A 23,387-nucleotide genomic window follows, 5' to 3' on the forward strand; every position below is an offset into this window, starting at 1 on the left:
AGATTTGACCTGTGCCTCCATGGACAGCTGTGAGTCCAAAATGACTCCCAGGCTGCACACCTGGTCCTTCAGGGGCACAGTTACCCCATTCAGGACCAGGGAATCCTCCACACCTGCCCGCCTCCTGCCCCCCCAAAACAGTACTTCTGTCTTGTCAGGATTCAACTTCAATCTGTTAGCCGCCATCCATCCTCCAACCGCCTCCAGACACTCACACAGGACCTTCACCACCTTCACTGGTTCTGATTTAAAAGAGAGGTAGAGCTGGGTATCATCCGCATACTGATGAACACCCAGTCCAAACCTCCTGATGATCCAAACCTCCATGCTGAAAAGCATGGGGGAGAGGACAGAACCCTGAGGCACCCCACAAGTGAGAGCCCAGGGGTCTGAACACTCATCCCCCACCACCACTTTCTGAAAACGGCCCAGGAGGAAGGAGCGGAACCACTGTATGACAGTGCCCCCAGCTCCCAACCCCTCAAGACGGTCCAGAAGGATGTTATGGTCGATGGTATCAAACGCCGCTGAGAGATCCAGCAGAACTAGGAAACAGCTCTCACCCTAGCCCGCCGGAGATCATCAACCAGTGCGACCAAGGCAGTTTCAGTCCCATGATGAGGCCTGAATCCCGACTGGAAGGGATCCAAATGGTCCGCTTCTTCCAGGCGTGCCTGGAGTTGTTCAGCAACCACTCGCTCAATCACCTTGCCCAAGAATGGAAGAATTGAGACTGGGCGATAATTGACCATCGTGGCCGCATCTAAAGATGGTTTTTTAAGAAGCGGTTTAATAACTGCCTCTTTCAGCGGGTCTGGGAAGGCTCCCTCACGGAGGGAAGCATTCACCACCCCACGAAGCCCATCGCCCAGTCCTTCCCGGCTAGCTTTTATAAGCCAGGATGGGCAAGGAGCCAAACAGTCAATAGCCCTGGTTAACTCCACATTCCAGCGGGCCACCAGGGAATCGGCTGAAAGGCCATCAACATGGGATAAAACATCCCCTACCACTCTCTGGAAACCATTTGGATCCATTAAGTGGTGGGGCGGACCATCCGAATTGGTCCCACCTTCCTGCAGAGGAGATGGGTCGCAGAGAAGTCCAGTTGCACCAGGAAGTGATCTGACCATGGCACTTCTTTCGTTTCACTTTTACTTAGTGTTAGATCACCAACATCCATAGAGGTGAACACCAGGTCTAAGGCATGCCCATGGCTATGGGTTGGGCCAGACTTATTCAGGGACAGCCCCATGGAGGCCATGCTTTCCACGAAGTCCCGAGCGGCCCCTTGTAAGGTCGTGTCAGCATGGATGTTAAAATCCCCTAGGACAACCAAGCTAGGTGTCTCCAGGAGAACATCTGCCACAAACTGAAGCAGCTCGGGCAGGGAATCCTTGGTGCAGCGGGGAGGTCGGTACACCAAAAGGAATCCTGTACTGCCCCTATTGCCCAACTTCCAGAACATGCACTCGGAAAACTGGGTCTTCCCAATAGGATGCCTGTTGCAAACTAATGACTTCCTAAAAATCACTGCAACCCCCCTCCCCGCCCACATGACCTGGGTTGCTGTGCGTAAGAGAAACCTGGTGGACAAGCAGCGGCAAGGACAGGCCCGTCTGCTTCATCCAACCAAGTCTCTGTCACACATGCCAGGTCAAGTCCTCCACGCAACTTGACGAGACAGGACTCTAGCACTCTCCCGCCCTGGCCCTGCTCCCACGGTGGAGTCTACTTCTTCCCGAATCTGAGCGATTTTATCTGCAAAAAACTTTGCAAAATCATTGCAGGAGATCATGTGGCCCGTACTGCCTAAGTGATAGGCGATGATTCTCCAAAGCACCTAGACCAGAGCTTTTCAAACTTTTCATGATGGTGACACACTTTTCAGACATGCATCATTTCATGTGACACAGTAATTCAGTTTTACTAGCAAACCAGAGGTTAAACTAACCCCTTTCCAGCCCCGGGAGAAGCACTGGGAGAGTTCACGCGACACACCTACACACTGCAGCCAACACACTAACGTGTTGTGACACAGTTTGGAAAGCTCTGACTTAGACTCTAGCCTTCCTGAAACATTTTTGGGCCCTTGTGTCTTTGCATTCCCTGGTACAGCTCAAACACTAGAGAAACACCAGCCACACACCCCCATCCCCAGAGCTTAAAAATTTAAAACTGCGAGGTGGCAGAATTATGGACTATAGCCTTTCAAATTGCAGGTGGGGAATGTTTCTCCATACTCTATTGATGAAAAAGCTCCCTACATGTACTATATGTTACTGGACCTTTCTCAAGTTTTTTTCTAAGGATTTTACAGCCAGCTTCCCTCATACCTTATGTTTTGTTTACAGATTATTGTGGTTTTCTCTTCTTCCATGCATGGAACTGGGTGTTAATTGGGGGTCAGGTAGTTGCAATCCCCCACCCCACCCTCTTGAGTCGAGACATTTATTTTACCCACACACAAACTTAGCATCTAAAAAACTGTCATAATAATGAAATACTTCCTGGCACAAAGGTTGTTTTTAATTAGCCTCTTTTGCACTGGAAGAAGAGACTGCCATAATAACCATGAATTTGGATCCTGGCAGAGTTGGCCACCAGGGAGACTGTAAGCTAACAACCCTATTCTCAGAGTCATAGCAACTATACTGATGGAAGCATTAATGATATTCCACATGAGGAGGTAAATTGAGTAGAGTCATAAAGGCACGATGGATTTATTTAGTTTGTCCTGCTACTTGCTAAGCAATCAGCACTTCCATGTTATATAAAATAACAAAACCATTAGGAGGACAGACACATTCTAATAGAGTATTTCAAATTATGGGGAGATTCAGCATAATTAAAAATGTTTTAAAAGAGTACTTAAACATTGTTGTTTCAGTTATATTCATGAAATAATAACGAATCACTTAGAACAAAGTTAAAGGCAGGCAAGGAGAGAATGTTCTCTATTCCCACACTCTCATGAATTAACAGCTTTATAGTGGAGTGAGACAGCAACCAATGTTTCCCTTTGGTTTCAGATAGTACATGGGTAGACAAGTCTAAAAAGCCCAGGACACAAATTTTCACGGCCCTCTAGCAGTTATAGTGGCTAATTTATCAGAAGTAATGTATTTTGCATTAACACTGGAAGTTTTTACTAGATTCTGACCAAACTAAGCCTCCTAGAGCAAAATAAACACCAGGTTTACCCCCCCCCTCAAAATCATAGAATTATACAATTGGAAGGTATCCCCAAAGGTCATCTAGCCCAACCCCTGCAAATATGACCATAAAACCTTCATCCCAGCCTTATTTGATTTGATACCCTTATTTGATACCCTCTCACTGTATATAGCTCTCATGATTCACACCGTCACTGAAGAAAATAAATAAAATGTCTTATCTGGGCCTGAATGTTACATATAATTGAGTGCCAGAAGTATCAGCCACATTAGCAAATGTACTGTGTGAACAATACAGGGGGAAACATTGTGTCCCGAGCTTTTCAGACTTGTCGACCCATGTAGTATCTGGAATCAAAGTGGCACATTGATGGCCAGGTGTGAAATATTTTGGCATTATTTTCAGCTCTCCCATCCAGCTATTAGCATTTAGTCCTTAGGTGGCAAACTTGTGGCACAGACAGTACCAGTAACACAGCTTTGTGATATTCTTAGGCAGCCTGCAGCCTGGCTATGCATGCCTTCCCTGTTGATAGCTAACAGCAATATATTTCTTAAAATTAAGTTTCTGGGCAGCTCTAGAGGCACACACTATGGTCCAATTAAGGTATAACAGAAGCCATGGTTTCCTGATATCTGAATGAATTGTGGTGAGCCTTGTACTCACATGCTCCCCCTCCCCTTTCATTGCCATGAGAATGGAAATAATGGTTTGTCTAAAGCTGATTTGTTGAAAGAAGCCAGGATAAATTTCAGAGCCTGGGATGTTCAGGGCCCATACAACTCCAATTCATATAGTGGGAAATGATGATTTCCCCTTACATCTGAACCAGACCAAATGTCTTGCCTTTAGGGAGATGGGTGTGAGGAATGTAGTGTGGTTTCAAGGAACTTTCCTCCTAGCTTTGGCCTTCCTGCTTTCAGGTTATGCATGGCCTCCCTTCTTTCCATTTAGACCACAGCAAAGTCCCCATTTCCACAGTACAAACCGCTCTACGCTTTCATTATTCAGCTGCCACTATGCTGTCAGACCTAGTTTATTCATCCATTGGATTGTTTGGTTTGGAGACCAGTTCACTTGCCAGGGAAAATATAAATAATGTGATTAGGGCCTTAGGAACCTTCCCCATATCTGAAGATTCTATATTGAATGTCGGCAATATGGATGAAAATTGTATACACAAAGACAGGCAGATATTGGAAGCTTCGACAGTGTGGGACCAAAGGTACCACCAGGTCTGAGGAACGTGATAATCTCTAAGGTAAAGGAATTGCCTTAGCCCATTAAAAATGTAAACCATTGCAGACTCAGCTGTGTTGGATCTAAGGCCCCCCATTTTAAGTAATAACAGCAGTTTGTGTGTTTGTATAACACGTGTTCTTATGTTGTGAACCACCACCCTGCAATCTTCAGATGATGGGTGGTACACAGATTTAATAAATAATAATAAAAGCAACAACAATAATTTGTATAAAACAATAAACTGAACACGTATTGGTACAGTCCTTTGCAATTCTGCTCAAATTATAGGTTCTGGAGAGGCAAATAAAATCAAGAGATGATGCAACATCAGGAACTAACTTTGCTATGCAGAGTCTAGACCATAAACACTTGCAGGGAGTTGGAGATCTACGTGGAAGAGTAGCTAGGTAAGTTTGACATACTCTATTAAGGGAAACCTACCTCAACAATATTTGCACCTTGGCTCACATTTACAACATCCTGGGCTGGGGACCCAAATACCTGAAGGAGTACCACTAGTTTTATCATCATAGCTGCGCCTTCAGATTTTTGGAAGAGGCCCTTCTCTGTGTTCCACCGTGGGGGCAGATGCATTGTGTGGCGACACAAGAAAGAACCTTCTCCATACAAAACCCCAACCCTAAAACGGAGTGTCCTTAAACAAAGCACATTACAATAACAAAACTACGTGTTACATTAAATGTGTGGTTTGCCACCTGGGGCTGGTGGCATAGGGAGTTACGTTACACCAGCACCATGGACCTGATGAAAATTGCTCCTCTCAGCACCATTTGCTCTGAACAGGAAGCTGCTACTTGCCCAAAAGAACCTTCTCCCCTGGGTCAAATAGCAGCTTCGGCATGCAGTGGCAATGATCGGTATCACAGTATCTGGGGGAAGTGTAGATCCCATTCCATTGCCATGGTGCTGAAACACGTAGGCCACTGCTGGCGGTTTCTTTTTTTCAGGGGGGGGACACAAGTGATTTAATGTATCATGTAGTTTTGAAGTTTTCCTCTAATACCTTGATTTTATATTTGAAGACTCCCATTTGCAGAACACTGAACTGGTGCCTCTTAAGTTCAAAGCTGGAGGAAGTGTTCTGTACATGTTGTTGCACACCACCCCAGTTTCTGAGCAGTGAGAAATTCCAGGCATTCCAGGATCTTACCCAGGGCTCGTGTTTCCTTTTGGAAGTGGCACACAGCCAAGACTGTGGAGTCTTCCTGATACAGTGGTGCCTCGCAAGACGAAAAGAATCCGTTCTGTGATTCTCTTCGTCTAGCGGTTTTTTCGTCTTGCGAAGCAAGCCCATTGACAGATTAGCGGATTAGCACTATTAGCGGCTTTTAGCGGCTTATCTGCTGATCGGATCAGCTGATAAGCGGCTTAGCAGCTTAGAAAAAGGGAGGGGAGGGGAAAAAACCCGCAGGAACTCGCAAGCCCATAGGAGATTCGTTTCATCTCTTTCATCTAGCGAGTTTTCCGTCTTGCGAGGCATTCGTCTTGCAGGACACCACTGTATATGGTTTATTTACACATATATACCACCTGAGCCTCTGATGGAGGGGTTCACAGCATGAACACCCAAAAACCATCTTGTTCTCCCACAGCCACAGCCTTGGATTCAAATAGAAATCAAACATTGCTCTGACTCTCCAGCTTGCTGCTTTACTTCTAGGTCACGTCACAGCCAAACTCTACTCCAGACTCTGGCACTATCTTCTAACTGTGATCTGGGGGAGGGGCCCCACCCATTTGCTGCCTCACACAGAGTCCCGTTCCTTTGTTCCCTTTAATGGCCCATCACCCATGCTATCACTTCAACACAGGAAGTTGGCCTGGCTTATATTTTAACATTTGATGGATGCAGAAGGATCTCACACAGAGCCTATTTCCTCCACCCCAAACTTAAAATACTATGTTAAATTTTGGTATAAATATTGCCTCATTAATTAAACTCACGCAGTGAGAGGATTGATAAAAATAAAATTCTTAGCATGAGAAGAAACAAGAAACAGGGATATGGGTTAAGTTACAATGGTGCTGCTTTGCAGGTGGTTACTGGGTTTTAAATAGACTGGAATTGGAAAGAGGCTTTTGGGCAGAAACTACAGGAATTGCACTTTCAAGCTTTTATCCATGGATCACAGAAGCTGTCTTAATTTCACAAACTCCTTAGTCACAAGAGTAAAAAAAAAGAAAGAAATTATTTATTGGCCTTGGAATGGTATTGGTGGGTCAGCTTTGTGTAGATCAAGTACACAAATATTAAGCAACATAGGAAAATGTGTGGTCGATGAAACTGAATTACCATTCAATACTTTTGCACAGATATCCCATCTGCCACGAGATCACCCCTTTTGGAGTAGTTATTGTACTTGGCCTGCGTATTTAATAGTGTCTCAAAGAGTGTGCATTATATTCCGGCCTTAAGGTTGGCACTGAAACACCGTATTAGGAACTGCAGGGGATAAACAATTTAATATGTGACACTTTCCTATATAATTAACAGAGCAAGTAGTGATCTAAATAATTAGTGTTAGTTCCCTGGGTTATTTTATTAAAGTAAGGCCAATTTATTCCACCTTTTTTGTGAGAGTGAGATGAGCGAGCACAAATCTCTAGGCTCAGCACAACCTCCTGACATTGCAGCAATAAAGGCTGGCTTTAGTAGCTGTATTTAAGCAGTCAATTTTAAATGAGTAATTGCTCTTAGATTAAGCTATAGTACAAGGGAATGATTGATACCACATTATGAGCACTTTTTGCATATTGCTTGTTACTAGTGCTCTCTTATGGAAATGTTGAGCTAGCCTAATTTGAAATACTGAAAAACCTCTAGTACAAAAGCTGTTACTATGCTTGCTTAGGACCCGTCTCTACACATCTGAAAGCTACTTTTCCATGTTAAGGGAATATGCCCTTCTAGAACATGAGCGATGGGGAAAATTTATGCCCCCAGTGCAGCCCACCCTGACGCTTCTCGCTGTGGGTGTTGGTTCTTCTGACGCCCAGGAGAGAAGCGCTGGGCTAGGCGGCTGTATGGGGGCGGCTGCTTCAAGCCCCCTCAAAAATCCATGCCCAGGGCCATGGGGGTGCCCCTCTGGCACCCCCCCATACTACACCCCTGCAATCCAGCAAGGCAGAAGAACCCAGTTTCCCCCAGTGCCAAACCAAAACCTAAGCTGCCATCCTGCAGCCACTTACCTGGGAATATGCCCCATTAAACACAAAGAGACTGTCTTCTGGGTGGACATGTATAGCATTGCGCTGTAAGTTAATTATACAATAAATTCTTAATAAAAGACTGTACTTTCCCTCCTGTAGAGCAATATATACCCACCAGAAAAATGCCTCCTTGCTGCTAAGAAAAACGGAAGGAGAAACTATGAAGCTGCCAAGGACTAGGAAATAAGAGTAAACTAGGAACAGTGCAATAAGGAATGGGCGTGTTGGATTCTCTTTAGGATCCCATGGATTCCTATTTCCTTGTATCCAAACAACTCACTTTTCAATCATAGCAATTATTCACCCATTGGCTAAAAGCATTGATAGGCAGGAGCAGCCAGGCTGCCTCATTTCACAGAAATTTCTTAGGGTATCTACATGTTTTGCTTCATAACTTTCTAAGAGGGCTATAGACTTATTTTTTATCTTAAAAAAGAAAGCTCAGCCTCTTGGTTCTGTGCCCGGGAGCACAAATGATTACCTCCATATTTGCAAGCCTTGATGTTGCCTAACAAAATAACATGACCATGGAAACCAGTGCTATTATGCAGAATGGGTGTTACAGCAACTGCTCTGGTTAACATTTTGCACCAGTGTAGTTTCAAGATACTCTTCAAAGGCAGCCTCAAATAGAATGAATTGATTGGAGTCTTTAGGTAAGAGTCAAAGAGCTAAGTGCATGGTGTATGGATTCTGCCTTATGGAGGAAAGTTAAAGGTTTGGGTCGATGCGCTTCTAGGTGAGAGATGGTGTCAGGTATTAATGGGGTTGTGGGAATTTTTGAGGACTGTTAACACTACTTTGCATTCTGTCATCTACCTTTGCTTCCAGGTGTGATGCCAGCATTGCAAAACTCTCTGGAGATATAAATATCATCAGGCATGAGATCTCAAAACAAGAGAAAGAAATTCATGCAATCAAATCTACTGTAGAAAATTATGCTAATAATTTGGAGTTGAAGGTGAGTGAATCTGAATGTTTGTTATTCAAATCTTTAAGGTGTGTCAGACATTGCCCCCGTTCCCCATTTGATTCCAAACTACTGACTGACCTTAGTGAAAGACGGAGGCTGAGTTCGAACTATAATTTAATGTACCATGAAGGAGTTACAGAAAGCCTTGGCTTACATGGTCTCCCATTTTGCTTCTTCTGTTGAGCAGTTTGGAAGCAATTACTACCATTTTTGTTTAATGACAGCTTGTATCATCTAAACAGACAAACTGGATTGTTAATACTAAATATTGCGAGAGGTAGTACGTCTTCAGTATTGAAAACTAAACACTGTACAAAGGTGTGTAAAATTATTAACATTAATAGAATGAAGTTGTAAGAATACAGTTTTTTCCAGGTTGTTTTTTTTTAAAAAAGATTGAAATTCCAAAATAATTTTAGATTTAATCTTACAGGAGCCCAATTTTCAGTGTTTTGTGCATTTGAGGCTCATGCTTGAGGGCAAAAGCTCAGTCTGGGAATGTCTATATTAATAGGACAAAATTGTTTGTGAGCACAGAGAAGAGGCAATTTGCCCTTCCAGCCAGCATATAGATTAAGCTTTAGGAAAAGGTTTTGTGGCGACACAACCTGAAAGAAAGAACTTTGGGAGAATAGTGCTCTGTTTTATTAATCCTGCAATTTACATGTGTCCTAAAATTATGTAAAAAGCTTATTTATATACTTCTGTTTGGTGTTTTGATTTACCTATGTGTGAATCCCTTCAGAGACACTTAATAAAGACCTTTGATAAACAAAAGAATGTAAGAATCATACCAAAAAGAAAGAAAGAAAAGTTGCATAAGCCTGTCTGGAAACCCAATCTGTAAATCTCAGATATGTGAAATCTGGGTGCGGCTAGCAAGCGATGAAGACAGAGAGTTTTGTTGTTCACTTCAGTTCCACAGCAGCTCTCTCGCAAACAAGCTGGCACTCAGGAACTGAAATTTACAGCCCTTTGCAACACAAAAACATCAACAAGCAAGGAACTTGCTGAGGAGATTCGTAATTCATTTTAAAACTTTAAAGGGAACCTTACTACTAACCTGCTCTTAGGCATTCAGGGCCTTACAGAAAGGAGGCAAAAAGGCAGCATCCAAACTGTTCTGAGGTAATGAGCCAGCTGCCCATAAAGGTGACTGCTGCCAGCCTCAACTCTGCCACTGAGCATGTGCAGACTTATTAAAGTAATAGACAACAGTGGATTACACTTTCATATCTATAAGGAGATTGGCTATTGCTTGCTAGCTCTACCTTTTTTGACATATATAGTAGGCCTGTAACCCCAAAACAGTGTCAGCACCAGGCAACCTTAGGGCATTAGACAGGGCCCACCACTGCTAGTGCCTCCCCTGGATTCCCAGCCAACTTACTGAGTGCTAGACAGCCAAAAGATTCTCACAGAGCCCTGGAGCATCAACAATCGTATCACTCAAGGGAATTGTGAGAAATTAATAGTAGTTGGTTTAGCAATTCACCGCTGTTACCAGGTAAACCCACATTCATGGTGGCCTCCCAATATAGGAGTATGGGGGGGGGGTCCATAGAGGGCACTTTACCAATAGCCCCCTTACACCTGGAGTCAGTCTCCTTCACTAAAGGATTTTAAGCAGAGGTTGGGTGGCCTTCTGTCTTTAGTTGAGATTCCTGCATTCCAGGGAGTTACACTAAGTGACCCTCTAGGTCCCTTTTAACTCTATAATTCTGCCATTCTTTGACAAGTATGTAAGATAAAGATTGTTGACATATCCTCATTGTAAGAACTTTTAAAATTGCATACTTTTTGAAGGTATCTGATCTAACATGAATGTTCAGGTGTTTGCAGTAATAATAGAAAATAAGCTACCCACGTATATTGCTACATATAATATTCATGGCTTCTCAGTTTTGGAGATTAAGCCCTGCTCTATTAAAGACCAAAGCTATTCTTTAGCAGGCATTAGGTGGCTGGTCTTTTCTCTTGCTTCAGTATTGCCTTCATTCTTCATAGTATAGTAGCCACACTTTATTTCCCAATCTCCTGTATTCCTTACTGACAGTTTACTGTATTTCTCAAAGGACAGGTATTCTTGAGAGGGTGCAAGTGGAAATATTTCACCAGAAAAATGTGGTCAGAGGCATGTTTCAAACCTGTCTTCCTCTTGGCAGAAAATGATGTTTCCACAATCCAAGTAAAATAGAATAAATGCACGTCATGAATCACATATACCAGAATACCAAAGAATGTAAAGACAAAGTTAGTTTTTTACTATTGAGAGACATCAAGCAGGGGAAAAATGACAAATAAAAGCTCAACAGGAAAAGACACACACACAGAGAGACAGGGGAAAATGTCCAGAGCTTAGCCACACATCCAGAAATAATCACGATACAGCCCTCCCTGGATTACACATAAGATCAGAATGCAAAACAGAACTTCAACAGCTAACACTAAAATCTCACACCACTTTATCCCTTCAAGAGTACTAAACTGGCTTTGTTCACTGATGGCCTGCGGTGAATTGTAGTGCAGATGTACCTCAGGATACATTTCCCAAATATAAAACTGATTTTTCCTCAATCTTATCTAAGCACCCTTATGTACTCTCCAACTATATCATGACCCTAACATTTTAGTCAGTTGTAACTGCTCCTGAAAGCCACACTGAATTCACTGGGTTTTAAGAGTTGTCAATACACATAATTCAATCAGCGAAATTCTGGCGGATACTAAATTATTTTGTACCAGTTGATGGCAAGCCTTTATTACTGGGTTAAATTAATTCTGAGAAAAGCTTTTAAGAATGGGCCTGTCGGAAATTCTGGCTTTTCCCACTCACTGCAGCAATAATGTGTGTTTAATGTAAGTGCTGGAATTCTGCCTTATAAAGAGTGTTCCCTGTTGAATTCTTATTAGGTAATGCAGCTTTTAGGCAAGATAGACACTTCAAACTCAGAGCAAAACTCAAATTTGAAGGCAATACAAGGAAATCAACATCATGAATTGCAGCTCCTGGATCTCAAGTAGGTGGTGAAAGCTTTTTAACTTTATTAACACACCTAGTTTAGGCCAATGGAATTTTTTTGAGGGAGCAAAATAGAACCATTTATTTACATGCTTTTGGGAATCCTGACAAACTAGTGAGAAAAGTTCGATAGAAACCTAACAATATTGGTCACAGAGTAAATTGCCGAAGTGATACTCTTGCCCCTCAAAAAGCAAAGGAAGAATTACACTTTCCCCCTTTATTGTAACCATTTATTATGAACCATAGCCCAGAAATTATGCATGTGTAAAGGTGTTTGCACCTTGTTTCCCTGCATTTATAAATCCCTTTGTATAGAAATCTATTTTTTTAAAATGATATTTATTGAAAGTTTAAAATTACAGAGAATGAAAAAGATAGAAGAAGAAGAAGGAAAGGAAAAGAAAAAAAAGAAATATATATATATTCAGAAAAACAAGGAATTAAGCAATACAAGTCAATAAAAAGAAAAAAAGAAAAATACAAAACACACAATACATCAAAACCAACAAAACAAAAATTTTAAAAACAAATCCAATATTCCCAAATCTTTATCTTTCGTTAACTTGTTTCATTGACCTCACACCTCCTTTTTGTATTCTAATTATTATCTCAGCAAATCCTTTCCATCTTTCACTATATTCTATCATTAAATTACCTTAATTTATTTTAACCTTATCTTACCATAAAAAGCCCTAGAGCTTAAAACTTAAAACTTATTTATACATAATTCCTTATAATATTTCTACTAAAGCCAAATAGTTTCATTCCAGCTTTTTTCTAACACTCGTTAATTTTACACTAATTCTCTAAATGAATTTTTAAACTTTCTTCCAATCTTCATCCATCGTCTCTTCTTCCTGGTCTCGGGTTTTGTCAGTCCTTTCTATCCCTTCCATCTAGTCCATTAACCTGCTGACCTTCTACCCGAGGCTCTTAAGTCTTTTCCATGTCCCTTCTGCAGGTCTTCTTCATGTTTATACCTGCACTTTACTTTATCTTCTGCTGATCTTATTCTTAATTTCCTTCCTTTCTCGCTGAGGGGTAGATCTTGGGGAGACTCCAACTTGACAATGTCTTTATCCCTTCTCGACAGGTCAGCCTACTCTCCACAGTCAGCACTGAAATCCAAAAGATATTTGAAGGCATGTTTCAAAGTCCTTCCAAAGTTAAGGGCCCCCACAACTCCAAGCTCCCCCTGGCCCAAAACCAGATCCCAAAAGTCAGAACATCCCTGCATAGGGGGATCCATCCAGCTTCCCATCTCCAAACCAAACAGTACTCCATCTCTCCCAATCTGACTTTCTCCAGGTTCAGTCATCAGAAACAACAGCTTATTTTCCTGCAAGGCTGCGGCTCTCTCCATTTCTATTACTTGAGGTTCAGCAACAACCTCCTCCTTTGTCTTCTGCACAACTTGCCCTGTCAAAGCAAATTCCTGAGATGGTTCCTGAGTAGTTTCTATGCAGGTATTCACCGTTTGTCCAAAATTGCTAACTGCAACAGTCATCAAATCCATCTTTTCATGTAGCTGTTCCAGTAAAGCGCTTGTCTTGCAAAGAGCAAGAACTAAAACTTCTTCTAGACACATTCTTGCTCAAGGTCAGGTTCCCACGATCTTTAATCTCTGCAGCTGTAAAATTCCCCAGATCGACTCCAGCAACAGTATCACAAGCTCCCTCTAGAGGAAACAATTTCTGTTTGTATCCGTCTTTTTGAAAGCAGCTCCAGCAACAAAATTACTATCGTTTTCCAGATATTTTATTCCTTTTTATATGCAGAAGGAAACATTGGAATCAATATGTTTCTCTTTTTAAACTATCTGTCAAAAAACGTTTTATTCACAGCCAATGAACTTCCCCAAAGCGTCTGTCTCTGACACCCCGTTCCCAGGTTCAAGACGGTGGAAATTTATCTTTCTTTACTCTCTCTCCTGCAGGTTTAAACAATCTAAGATTTCCCCCCTCTTCTCCTGCTTCCAAGGGGGGTTTGGTGTTTTTAGCTGATGAAAATGTAGTCCTTTACAAACGACTTTCCAGACTTTAGCTTGCAATGTCTTTGCTTCAATCTATTTACAAAAGCAGAAGGCGGACTTCCTGTTTAGACCTTCCCACTTCAGTGCCAAATTAATTCAACTTTTAAAACTCCAATTCTTCACTTTACTCACGGGTAGTTACTTCTAAATCCAATTGTCCACAGGAAAAAGTCAGCGCTCTCCGGCAACAGCTGTGCGGCTTCACTCCGTGAAAGTAGCAATCAGTTCGAAGCACCGCACCGCTCACCCCACTTCGCTCCGGAGCCCCAAAATGGGTTTCCCCGCGAGTAGGGGAGGCGCTCTTGGTGCCCGCCAAATCCCATGTTCCCAGGCGGCGGCAAGACCCGATTCTCACGGAGTGGGTTCCTCTCGGTCAGAGGAACTCCATCATTGCCGAAGGCGCTAACCCGGAAGTCCCTTTTGTATAGAAATCTACCACATTCATGAGAAAGAATTCCCCCAAGGCCCCTTTTTGATGGTTTAGTTTTTGTATGTGCAAGTGTTTTCTTTGTTTTATTTTGTTATGTGAGAAAGTATTCAGAAATCTAACAATAACTTTGCTTACTAGAGACATTAATGTTGTTGTTGTTTAGTCGTTTAGTCGTGTCCAATTCTTCGTGACCTCATGGACCAGAGCACACCAGGCACTCCTGTCTTCCACTGCCTCCCACAGTTTGGTCAAACTCATGTTGGTAGCTTCAAGAACACTGTCCAACCATCTCGTCCTCTGTCGTCCCCTTCTCCTTGTGCCCTCCATCTTTCCCAACATCAGGGTCTTTTCCAGGGAGTCTTCTCTTCTCTTCTCATGAGGTGGCCAAAGTATTGGAGTCTCAGCTTCAGGATCTGTCCTTCCAGTGACCACTCAGGGCTGATTTCCTTAAGAATGGATAGGTTTGATCTTCTTGCAGTCCATGGGACTCTCAAGAGTCTCCTCCAGCATCATAATTCAAAAGCATCAATTCTTGGGCAATCAGCCTTCTTTATGGTCCAGCTCTCACTTCCATACATCACTACTGGGAAAACCATAGCTTTAACTATACGGACCTTTGTTGGCAAGGTGATGTCTCTGCTTTTTAAGATGCTGTCTAGGTTTGTCATTGCTTTTCTCCAAAGAAGCAGGCGTCTTTTAATTTCATGACTGCTGTCACCATAATGCCAAAAGTCTTTTTACAGGGGAAGACGCATTATGAGGCTTAAGGTTTATTTTTTGCAACCCACCCCTTTCAACTTTTCACTCCACACTAAGGTCTCTCTACACAGGGCTTCTGGTTTTCTCTGCCAATTTCTTAATTTATCTGTGACTCTTTTTCTATATATAACTAATTCAAAACTTAACTACATGAGTCATGCTAAAATGAACCACAAAATCACATAGGTTCAGAGCTATGAGTAAAACATGGCCTTGAGTCACTTCACCAATTATTGCTGATGTTATGGATGTAGGTACACACTCCCACAGAGAGACTCCCATCTCTGGCTCATACTTTGTCACTGTTGTTCATATCAAGGCGTCTCGTCTCTTACTTTCAGGATGGTCTAACTAGGCCTGTGTTTCAGATCCTCAGGCTACGCTTTGGAGATTTCGTATTCTCAACCAGTTCTGTTTCTCAGTATTATTCTGGCCTTTTATACTCCCACCCACCTGTTGCATAGCTGGATGTTAGGTTCAGATTTTTTCTTTTTAAGGCCTTAGGTTTTCTAGTTCAGAAATTGTGTTCATAAGCTAACATATTATACTGAAAAATGAGTGGAATCAAATGACTCAAGTGTCAGGTTTTAGTTTTTTTTAATTGCTTCTTATTTGGGAATACTCTTGGGTCCAAGTATTACGCTGATATCTACTGTACACCCTTGAGCAGAAAGTCAGTAATTTCATCTCACATACAGAACTTTACAAAACTTGGAAGTATGGAACGAATTAAAAATATATCTCAAATGTGATTCTGTGGTGACTATATTTACTTGATTGATCGATGCTGCCACACATGAAAGTTGGCTGCCTTGAGAAAGTTATATTTAGCAGACACAAAATTAGACAATATAAAAAGGCCTGTGTGAGATATAGCTTAGTAATGTTCCAGCCACATTAAAAGGTAAATGTTGAGTGTGTGTTTTTTTGACAGACAGAGATAGGAAGGTCTCCAAATTTAACTGGATATAGTTATTGTACTGTGTTGCATGAATATTCACTAATGGTATCTTTAAATGCTAGGATAAATGGTGTTTTAAATGACTTTAAGGATCAAATCCAAAACCAGAGGAAGTGGATAGAAAATGAGTTAAGGAGATCTGAGCAAGAGCAGGCCTCTCTCATAAATCAGTGTCTTTATTCAGTGAAAGAAAGGCTGGTAAGTATACTTAGAATTATTACTTCAAATGGATGTTACAGTGAACCCAGGAAGACTTACTTACCTAGACCTTGTGAAAGTAACCGTAATTAAGGATTTTCCAACAAGGAATACAAACTGAGATTCCAACAAGGAATACAAACTGAGATTCCAACAAGGAATACAAACTTTCAGGGCACACATAGGAGGAACAGTGCCCCTTTAAGCAATGGGAACTGGGGAGAGCAGGGACAACTCAGGCAAAGAGAAAATTGGGAGAGAGTGCTCTTAGGATAAACTGAGAAGGGAAAATGGGCACAGAAGCAAAGCAATTGCACATGAAAGGAATCTAAGGGGGTCCAATATTACTATCAGAGATCTGATATTTGGCAATATTTTAGCCCTTGTGCTCAATATAGTGCTGTCAAGTGGTAAAATACTACTTTTATGAAATGGAACATACAGAAAGCATGCATCATAGAAAATAAAATTACCTTCCACTATGGATATCATTGGGACGCGGGTGGCGCTGTGGGCTAAAGCCTCAACGCCTAGGGCTTGCCGATCGAAAGGTCGGCGGTTCGAATCCCCGCGGCGGGGTGCGCTCCCGCTGCTCGGTCCCAGCGCCTGCCCACCTAGCAGTTCGAAAGCACCCCCGGGGGCAAGTAGATAAATAGGTACCGCTTACCAGCGGGAAGGTAAACGGCGTTCCGTGTGCGGCTCTGGCTCGCCAGAGCAGCGATGTCACGCTGGCCACGTGACCCGGAAGTGTCCTCGGACAGCGCTGGCCCCCGGCCAATAGATGTGAGATGGGCGCACAAACCCCACAGTCTGTCAAGACTGGCCCGTTCGGGCAGGGGTACCTTTACCTTTACCTTATGGATATCATACTTTGCATCACAAGCAAAATCTTAACACAGTGGCTTCAATAAGCCTCCCCATGGATGGCAAAGTGCCTACTTTTCAATGAGCGACATTCTAAATTAGTTTAGATTCTTGGCAGTAGAAGAGTTCCTGGCTCCATGCAAGCACTTAAGTTGAGTGTTTAGCTTCAGGAAATCCTTGTTCCAGGATTAGGGCTCTCAGTGTTTATCTGAATTAAATGTCTCACACAAAATTCTGGATGCAGCTGGAAAGATTCATTTCATTAAGTCACATCACAGGAGTGAGAGATCCAGTTCTTATATACAAGAGTCTGAAATCTAAGTAACTGCTAAGCCTAAATTATTGACATTGCATAGCAAGTTTAAAATGTCACATTTCCTATATTAAAACATCAAGGTCAATGTTGGTAACCTCAAAAATATCAAGTGCTGGATTGCTTTGAATTTTCAAGGAAAAAACGGTCTCCTTCCTTTAACAGGGCAGGTTTTGGGAGGTTCATTCTCTTAGTAATCATTATTGCCATAATAACAAGTACAGGGTGAACATTCCTTTGGCCATAGTTAATTTCATCGCTGATGGGAGAGGCTAATGGAGATATCTAGAGTACCACAATGAGAGGATGACTGGATCTTTCATTTCAGCTGCCCCAAGTAGATATTCAAAGACTTTCTTGGATTGCTGCAACCACTATTAACAATTCACATTTCTATTTGTTAACTGAGCAAAGGCAACAAGAAATATATAAATGAGCAAGATGCTCATTAAGTGGTTGAGCGTTGTCTAAGTACAGCTGCTTGCTATTTCAAAATGTGTCCTTAACATGCTCCACGATGCAGTTTTAAATTTTTTTATTTGCATTTATATCTCACCTTTCTTGCAAGAGGCTCAAGGTGGCCTACATTGTTTCCATGTCCTTTCTCCCCTCAAGTCAATTTTATTTTCACAAGAGCCCTGTGAGGTAGGTTAGGCTGTAGGATAGTGAGCGGTCCAAGGTTGTCCCAGGGAGCATAATGGCAACTAAAAGACCTGTCTCCCCAGTCCTAGAACAGCATTATGTAACTATTACCCCACCCTGTCTCATCTTAGCCCAACACAAGTTCTTGGCTGCTGCCTGGAAGTGACACTTCCCCATATAATTGAGGCAGGTGCCTATCTGTTTATTTGTTTTGTTCTAAGGCATATTGGTGGAACAGAAATGGAGGGAAATAAAATGGAAGGTTCCTCTCACCAAAAGGACAAAAAGCACCAAAAAACCACAGCAATCTAACACAGAGCTGAGCCAGCTGAAAAATTTATCAAAGTAATTTGTGCAGTAAAAAAAATCTACAGACCCTGTTCTACCAGGATTAAAAACTGAAATAAAAATCTGTTGTATCCAACATTAGTACCCACTGAAATTAATGTACATGGCTAACTTACATCCATTCACTTAAATGGATCTACTCTAATATTTTTTTTATTTATACCCTGTCCACCTGGCTGGGTTGCCCCAGCCACTCTGGGCGGCTTACAGCTTATCTAAGTAGGACTGATACTGAATAGAATTCTATTGCCATAATGTTGGATAGAACTCTATTGGCATCCATCTGTCTTGAGACAACAGAGTGCGCCTCTGGGTAGTGGGGTGAAGTCAAACTGCTGCATTAGCAGCACTGAAGTGCCCTCCCCGGAATGCATGCCTGGGCAGTGTGTATGGAGGTCCTGGGCTGCCCAGACAAGAAGACCTTCCTTTCAGTCTCTCTGATGAAGGAAAGCAGAGTGATATATTTGGCACAGGCTTGGCTGCAGGTGTTGCCAGAAGGAGGCGTACAAGGGGCCATTCAACCATCTTAGCGACTGCATTCAATCCTTAGCCTTTTCTTCTCCCAAAGATATCCTATAAAGCAGATGTTTAGGGTCAAGGTTTTCCTTCTTCTAGATCAGGCATAGGCAAACTTGGCCCTCCAGATGTTTTGGGACTACAACTCCCATGATCCCTAGCTAACAGGACCAGTGGTCAGGGATGATAGGAATTGTAGTCCCAAAACATTTGGAGGGCCGGAGTTTGCCTATGCCTGTCCTAGATGGGCTACCTTCCCAGGTTGATGAATCTCATCTGCCCCTTACTTCCCTCTACAGCACATGCAGAAACTGCCTTCTTGACTGTTGGACCCAATATTGGTCTCATCTCCTCAATCCCACCAGAGCCTGTCTTTGCATGTAGGGGAAGCCCCTAACTCACCAAGCGTTTGAGAGCCATCAGCTACCCTCACCTGGTTTAGCCAACCAGTCGAAGCCATTCCTGGGATGTGGCTGCTGTCTCATGCTGACAGCTTCTAGGAGCCACAGGTGAGAGTCAAGTGCAGGGTGGAAACTGAGTGGACAAGCTACACTAGAAGGAGCACAGTGTCCCCCTCATCAGAGGTACTATTCCCTCCCCTAACACCCCAAACATAATCCTGTAAAATTTAAAATATTTATAAATAGTCTTTATGGGAAAGAAAAGGTAACTCAGATGCAGTTTTGTGGGAGGCAGTAAAAACGGTTCCAAATTCTGTAATTATATTGATTTATCATAAATCTTTATTTTAAAAGGACACAGTGGAAAAGAAAACGGATGATAGTTATTATTTCCTCTGCAAAAGAATAGAAAGCACTGATAAAACAGAGCAATTTAACGCAGAGCTGAACCAAGTGAAAAATGACCAAAATAAGCTTCATGCAAGGATTGCTAGATTTGAAAAACTGATGTGGCATGAGCTGGAGGAAATCCAAAGTGAATATAGATCAGGTAAGATTTTTGGGTGGGTTTCTTTAAGGAGAAACCTATTAAGTCCTCGCCTTACCCTCTAATCAGGTGTACTTACCAAACTACACCAGAAATTTCATATTTCTGTGTGCTGTTCATAACGCCCTCATAGCTCGGTGAAGGATGTTTCTGTCGGTAATGTCAAAATCAAGCCATTGCATATTGTTCTGACAATAACTGAAATCCACAATAATGAAACACAAATCTGCTAACTATTTCTGGTCCTTTCCCCCCAAGTCACACTTACTAATCAGGGGGTACCCATTGACTGTAAGGTGTGTTTTAGACGTCACACTTACTATGAGACAAAGCAAGTAGCAAGTTACCTTATCTGTGGGTGGATCATTATTTCCAGTAACAATCTCATGATGGCTGTGAGCACATTGGCCATTGGGCAGTTGTAGTTGTAGCAGCAGCAGCAGCAGCAGCAGCAGCAGCAGCAGCAGCAGCAGCCTTGATTGCCCACAAAAATGCATCCCTGTGAATAACCAGGAAGGGTTACAAAAATTCTCCTGTAATTACGAGCCTGCTCGTTTGGGGAACAACTTCAAGAACCAATTCTTATCAGATGAACTCACCTCTGGTTAATGAAGGAAAACCAACAAACCCACAACAAATTCCTTGGGTTCCATCCTAGTAAGATGCCATGTTTGCATACTCAGGCGCATGATGCCTGGGACCCAGTGAGGGGCCAACCATAAATAAGACCCAGGGCATTGGTACTGGGTTGAACTAGGCCACAACTTTATTGATTACAGATGTAAGTAGGTTTTGGCCAAGGCATTGGGTATGTATCCAGAATCAAGCAGCCCAACTGCTGGTTGGTAAGTAGGGTGGGACTCAAATCTGACTTGGGGCCATCCCTGACATGCATCAGGTGATACAAGCCTGCCAGGGCGGCCATGGGGAAGGGTGCAGTGGCTCCCTTATGTTTCCATGAGTGAGCATCACAACTGGGCTCCACACCAGGGCAAGCAGCTGCCTGTGCTCAAGCATGAGAATGGTTAAAGCTCTCCTATTCAATGAACAGCTCCTGACACCCCACAAAATAGCCTTCTCTCAAAGTTTGGGGTTTTCCAGAGTGTGGAAAACACATAACACAGGGGGCAGCTGGCATGCTGCCTTCCAGATGCTTTGGACTCCACCCCCCAAAAAAATGATTCCTGGCTATTGGCTATGCTGGCCTGGGCTAATGGGAGTTCAAAGAATTGTAGAGTTGGGAGGGAGGGTCATCTAGTCTAACCCCCTGAAATGCAGGAATCTCAACTGAAGCATCCATGACAGATGACCACCCAACTGCTGCTTTTAAAACTCCAATGAAGGAGAGTCCACAACCTCCAAAGGGAATCTGAAACATCTGAGGTGGGGAACCATATTGGCTACCCCTTCCCCTAAATTTGCAATTTTGCTCATAGCACCTAAGAAAAATTAAGTAGGGTGATATCCTCCAGCAAAGAGTTTGAAAGTAATTATTACTGCACTTTCATGGGAAGAGAAGAAACTGATTTAATTCAGCAAACTTTAGCACAGGTAGTATGTAGGTAAAGGGTTGTTCCGTAGCTTTTATAAAAAAATAAATTATTAAAATGAGTTTTTTTCACCCTAACCATGCCTGCTTTTTACCAGGATTTCAGTCAATCCGTGACTCGCTTAATGCACTTAAACAAATACAGACAGCAAAGCTTAAACTCGAAGAAGAAAAGTTCAAGCAAGACATGAAAAAGATACGGCGGAAGATAACGGAAATTCAAGAAGACTGATCCCACTTCTTAAAACATTTGCATTTAGTCCATCTTGGGAAAGTGTGTAAGAGATTGCAAAAAATAAGCTCAAGAATTCTACTATATCAAGCTTGTTTTCTTATGTCTCTCTAGGAGATTAGTATTGTATATTACTGTTGCAATGTCTATAATAGATTTAAGTCAAATCAATCTGAATCATATTCCTACATCAGAATTTATATTTTGGAAAAAAATAAAATATAAGGGCTGTCAGTAATTGTTGTATAAGCAATTGCTTGGTCTACTTTGGTAATTATTAACCAGTAATTGTTACATTCTGAAATTCTCAAAGCCATAAAAGCCTGTTTTCTAGCCTCAGACAGAAATTATAAACAGGCCTACTAAATCTTTGCAGTGTATTTTTTAAAATCAGGTACAGGTGCTATTCATATAAACAGACACCTACATATAATTTGCCCCTCAAACCCACCTAATTTTATGAAGATGCCGTAAGTTCATGCCTTCAGTAACCAGTCTTGAAAATTCAAATGATTATTCTTACCTACATAATGTTTTACCTACAGATTTGTTGTTGTTTTTTTGCTGTTTCTATTTTGGCACAGAGAATTAGGATAGGAAAAAGGCAGAAAGTGATATCTAAGTGATATCCAGGTATGTGACTAAGGATGACTACTTGTATAAGGGAATGGCTCATTCTTGCCCTCCCCTCACACCCCTAAAATCTACTTTGGAGGGTTGGGGGACCCGTGGAGTAGATGGGGGGTGCAGGTTGGGAGGAGAGAAAGGGAAAGTCCTGTTGTATCCATTGGAATAATGTTGGACCTCTCTCAAAGGTAGCATGGCATAAAGGATGAAAAGCATTCTGAAAGGTTGCAAAGCTGGAATGAAGAAGGCTGTGCAACTCATTACTGTTCCTTGACCAACTTTCTGTACTTTCTCTCGCATTAAGAGATCGCAAATACAATTCATCACCATTTTCTTAACCTCGAAAGATTGCTGTTCAGTAATTTTGCAATGGGTAACAACCTGGAAGTGCACCAATTTTGTTTCCAAAAAAAGTAAACTGCTTATTTCCTGGGCCATTCAAAAGGCTTGGGAAATGAATGTCCCTTTCCCCGCTAGTTTCCCAAGAACTATGCTGGCCCTTTTATTTCCTTATCTTCATACAGGACAGCAGTGGTAGCCAAGAGTGTCAAGGTGCCCCCTTTTTCCTCTCTCCTCAATGTCATCATGTGCTCCGCGGTTCCTGAGGACTGACAGATTGGTGGCTCCTGGGAGGACTAGATTCCAAGCACCACGGCTCTTTCAGATCCTGATACCTTCTGCAGTATCTGAGCTACAGTTCTGCTTCAAGGAAAATATAGTGCCAAGCAGATACAAAACATGACTGCACTGTAGATAGCTCTTCCGTATCAGTCACTGTCTTCATTTAAAGCCGTGAGGGAATTAGTTACATTCTTCTTCTTCAGTCTCGCAATGTGCAGTTTAGGAATTATAATTACTTATCTTGAAACATCCAGCAATAAAAAGTACTGTGTGCAGCAGTAGGCTTACAGACTCGATCTTACTGACATTTCAGAAAGCTAGTCTTTTTGCACTGGAGGGAAAATGGGGCACTTACTCAGGGAGTTACTTCTGAAATAGTGGCATTTTACCTTCCCATCTGTGAGTGATAGAAATGAATAGAGGCAGGGGCGGGGGGAGGAAACTTTGACTACCTTTAACCGTGTTATCTTCAACAATGTTGGCGACTGTTTGAGGGGAGATGTTAGCAACATACCTTACAGTCCGAAGATGAATGCCACTTTTTCTGTTCTCTTGCTACTTGTTCTTTAATTTTTACAGGATGCAGAATGGTAGGCTCCAGGCATAACAACACTCTGTATGTCTTTCTAATACTTAAATGGCTTTCACAACTGGCATTTATAAAACCTGGCAATGTAGATAATGAGTTTCTGAAATAATAAA

At 42.2% G+C, this 23,387-nt stretch overlaps 1 protein-coding gene across 2 annotated transcripts in view; it reads left to right on the forward strand.

Annotated features, from left to right (window-relative positions):
- Positions 1-21,675, forward strand: part of FAM81B (family with sequence similarity 81 member B) — a 33,855-nt gene extending 12,180 nt beyond the window's left edge. For both annotated transcript variants that reach the window (XM_082191377.1, XM_082191378.1), the window contains 6 exons: positions 4,705-4,823; positions 8,479-8,608; positions 11,534-11,640; positions 15,890-16,025; positions 19,464-19,659; positions 21,304-21,675. In XM_082191377.1, coding sequence (XP_082047503.1) covers positions 4,705-4,823; positions 8,479-8,608; positions 11,534-11,640; positions 15,890-16,025; positions 19,464-19,659; positions 21,304-21,437 — 822 coding nt within the window. In that variant the 3' untranslated portion in view covers positions 21,438-21,675. The remainder of the gene's footprint in view (positions 1-4,704; positions 4,824-8,478; positions 8,609-11,533; positions 11,641-15,889; positions 16,026-19,463; positions 19,660-21,303) is intronic.
- The last annotated feature ends 1,712 nt before the right edge of the window (positions 21,676-23,387 follow it).

This window comes from Podarcis vaucheri (genome assembly GCF_965113315.1).
Source record: "Podarcis vaucheri genome assembly, chromosome: 11".
NCBI classification, from domain to species: domain Eukaryota; kingdom Metazoa; phylum Chordata; class Lepidosauria; order Squamata; family Lacertidae; genus Podarcis; species Podarcis vaucheri.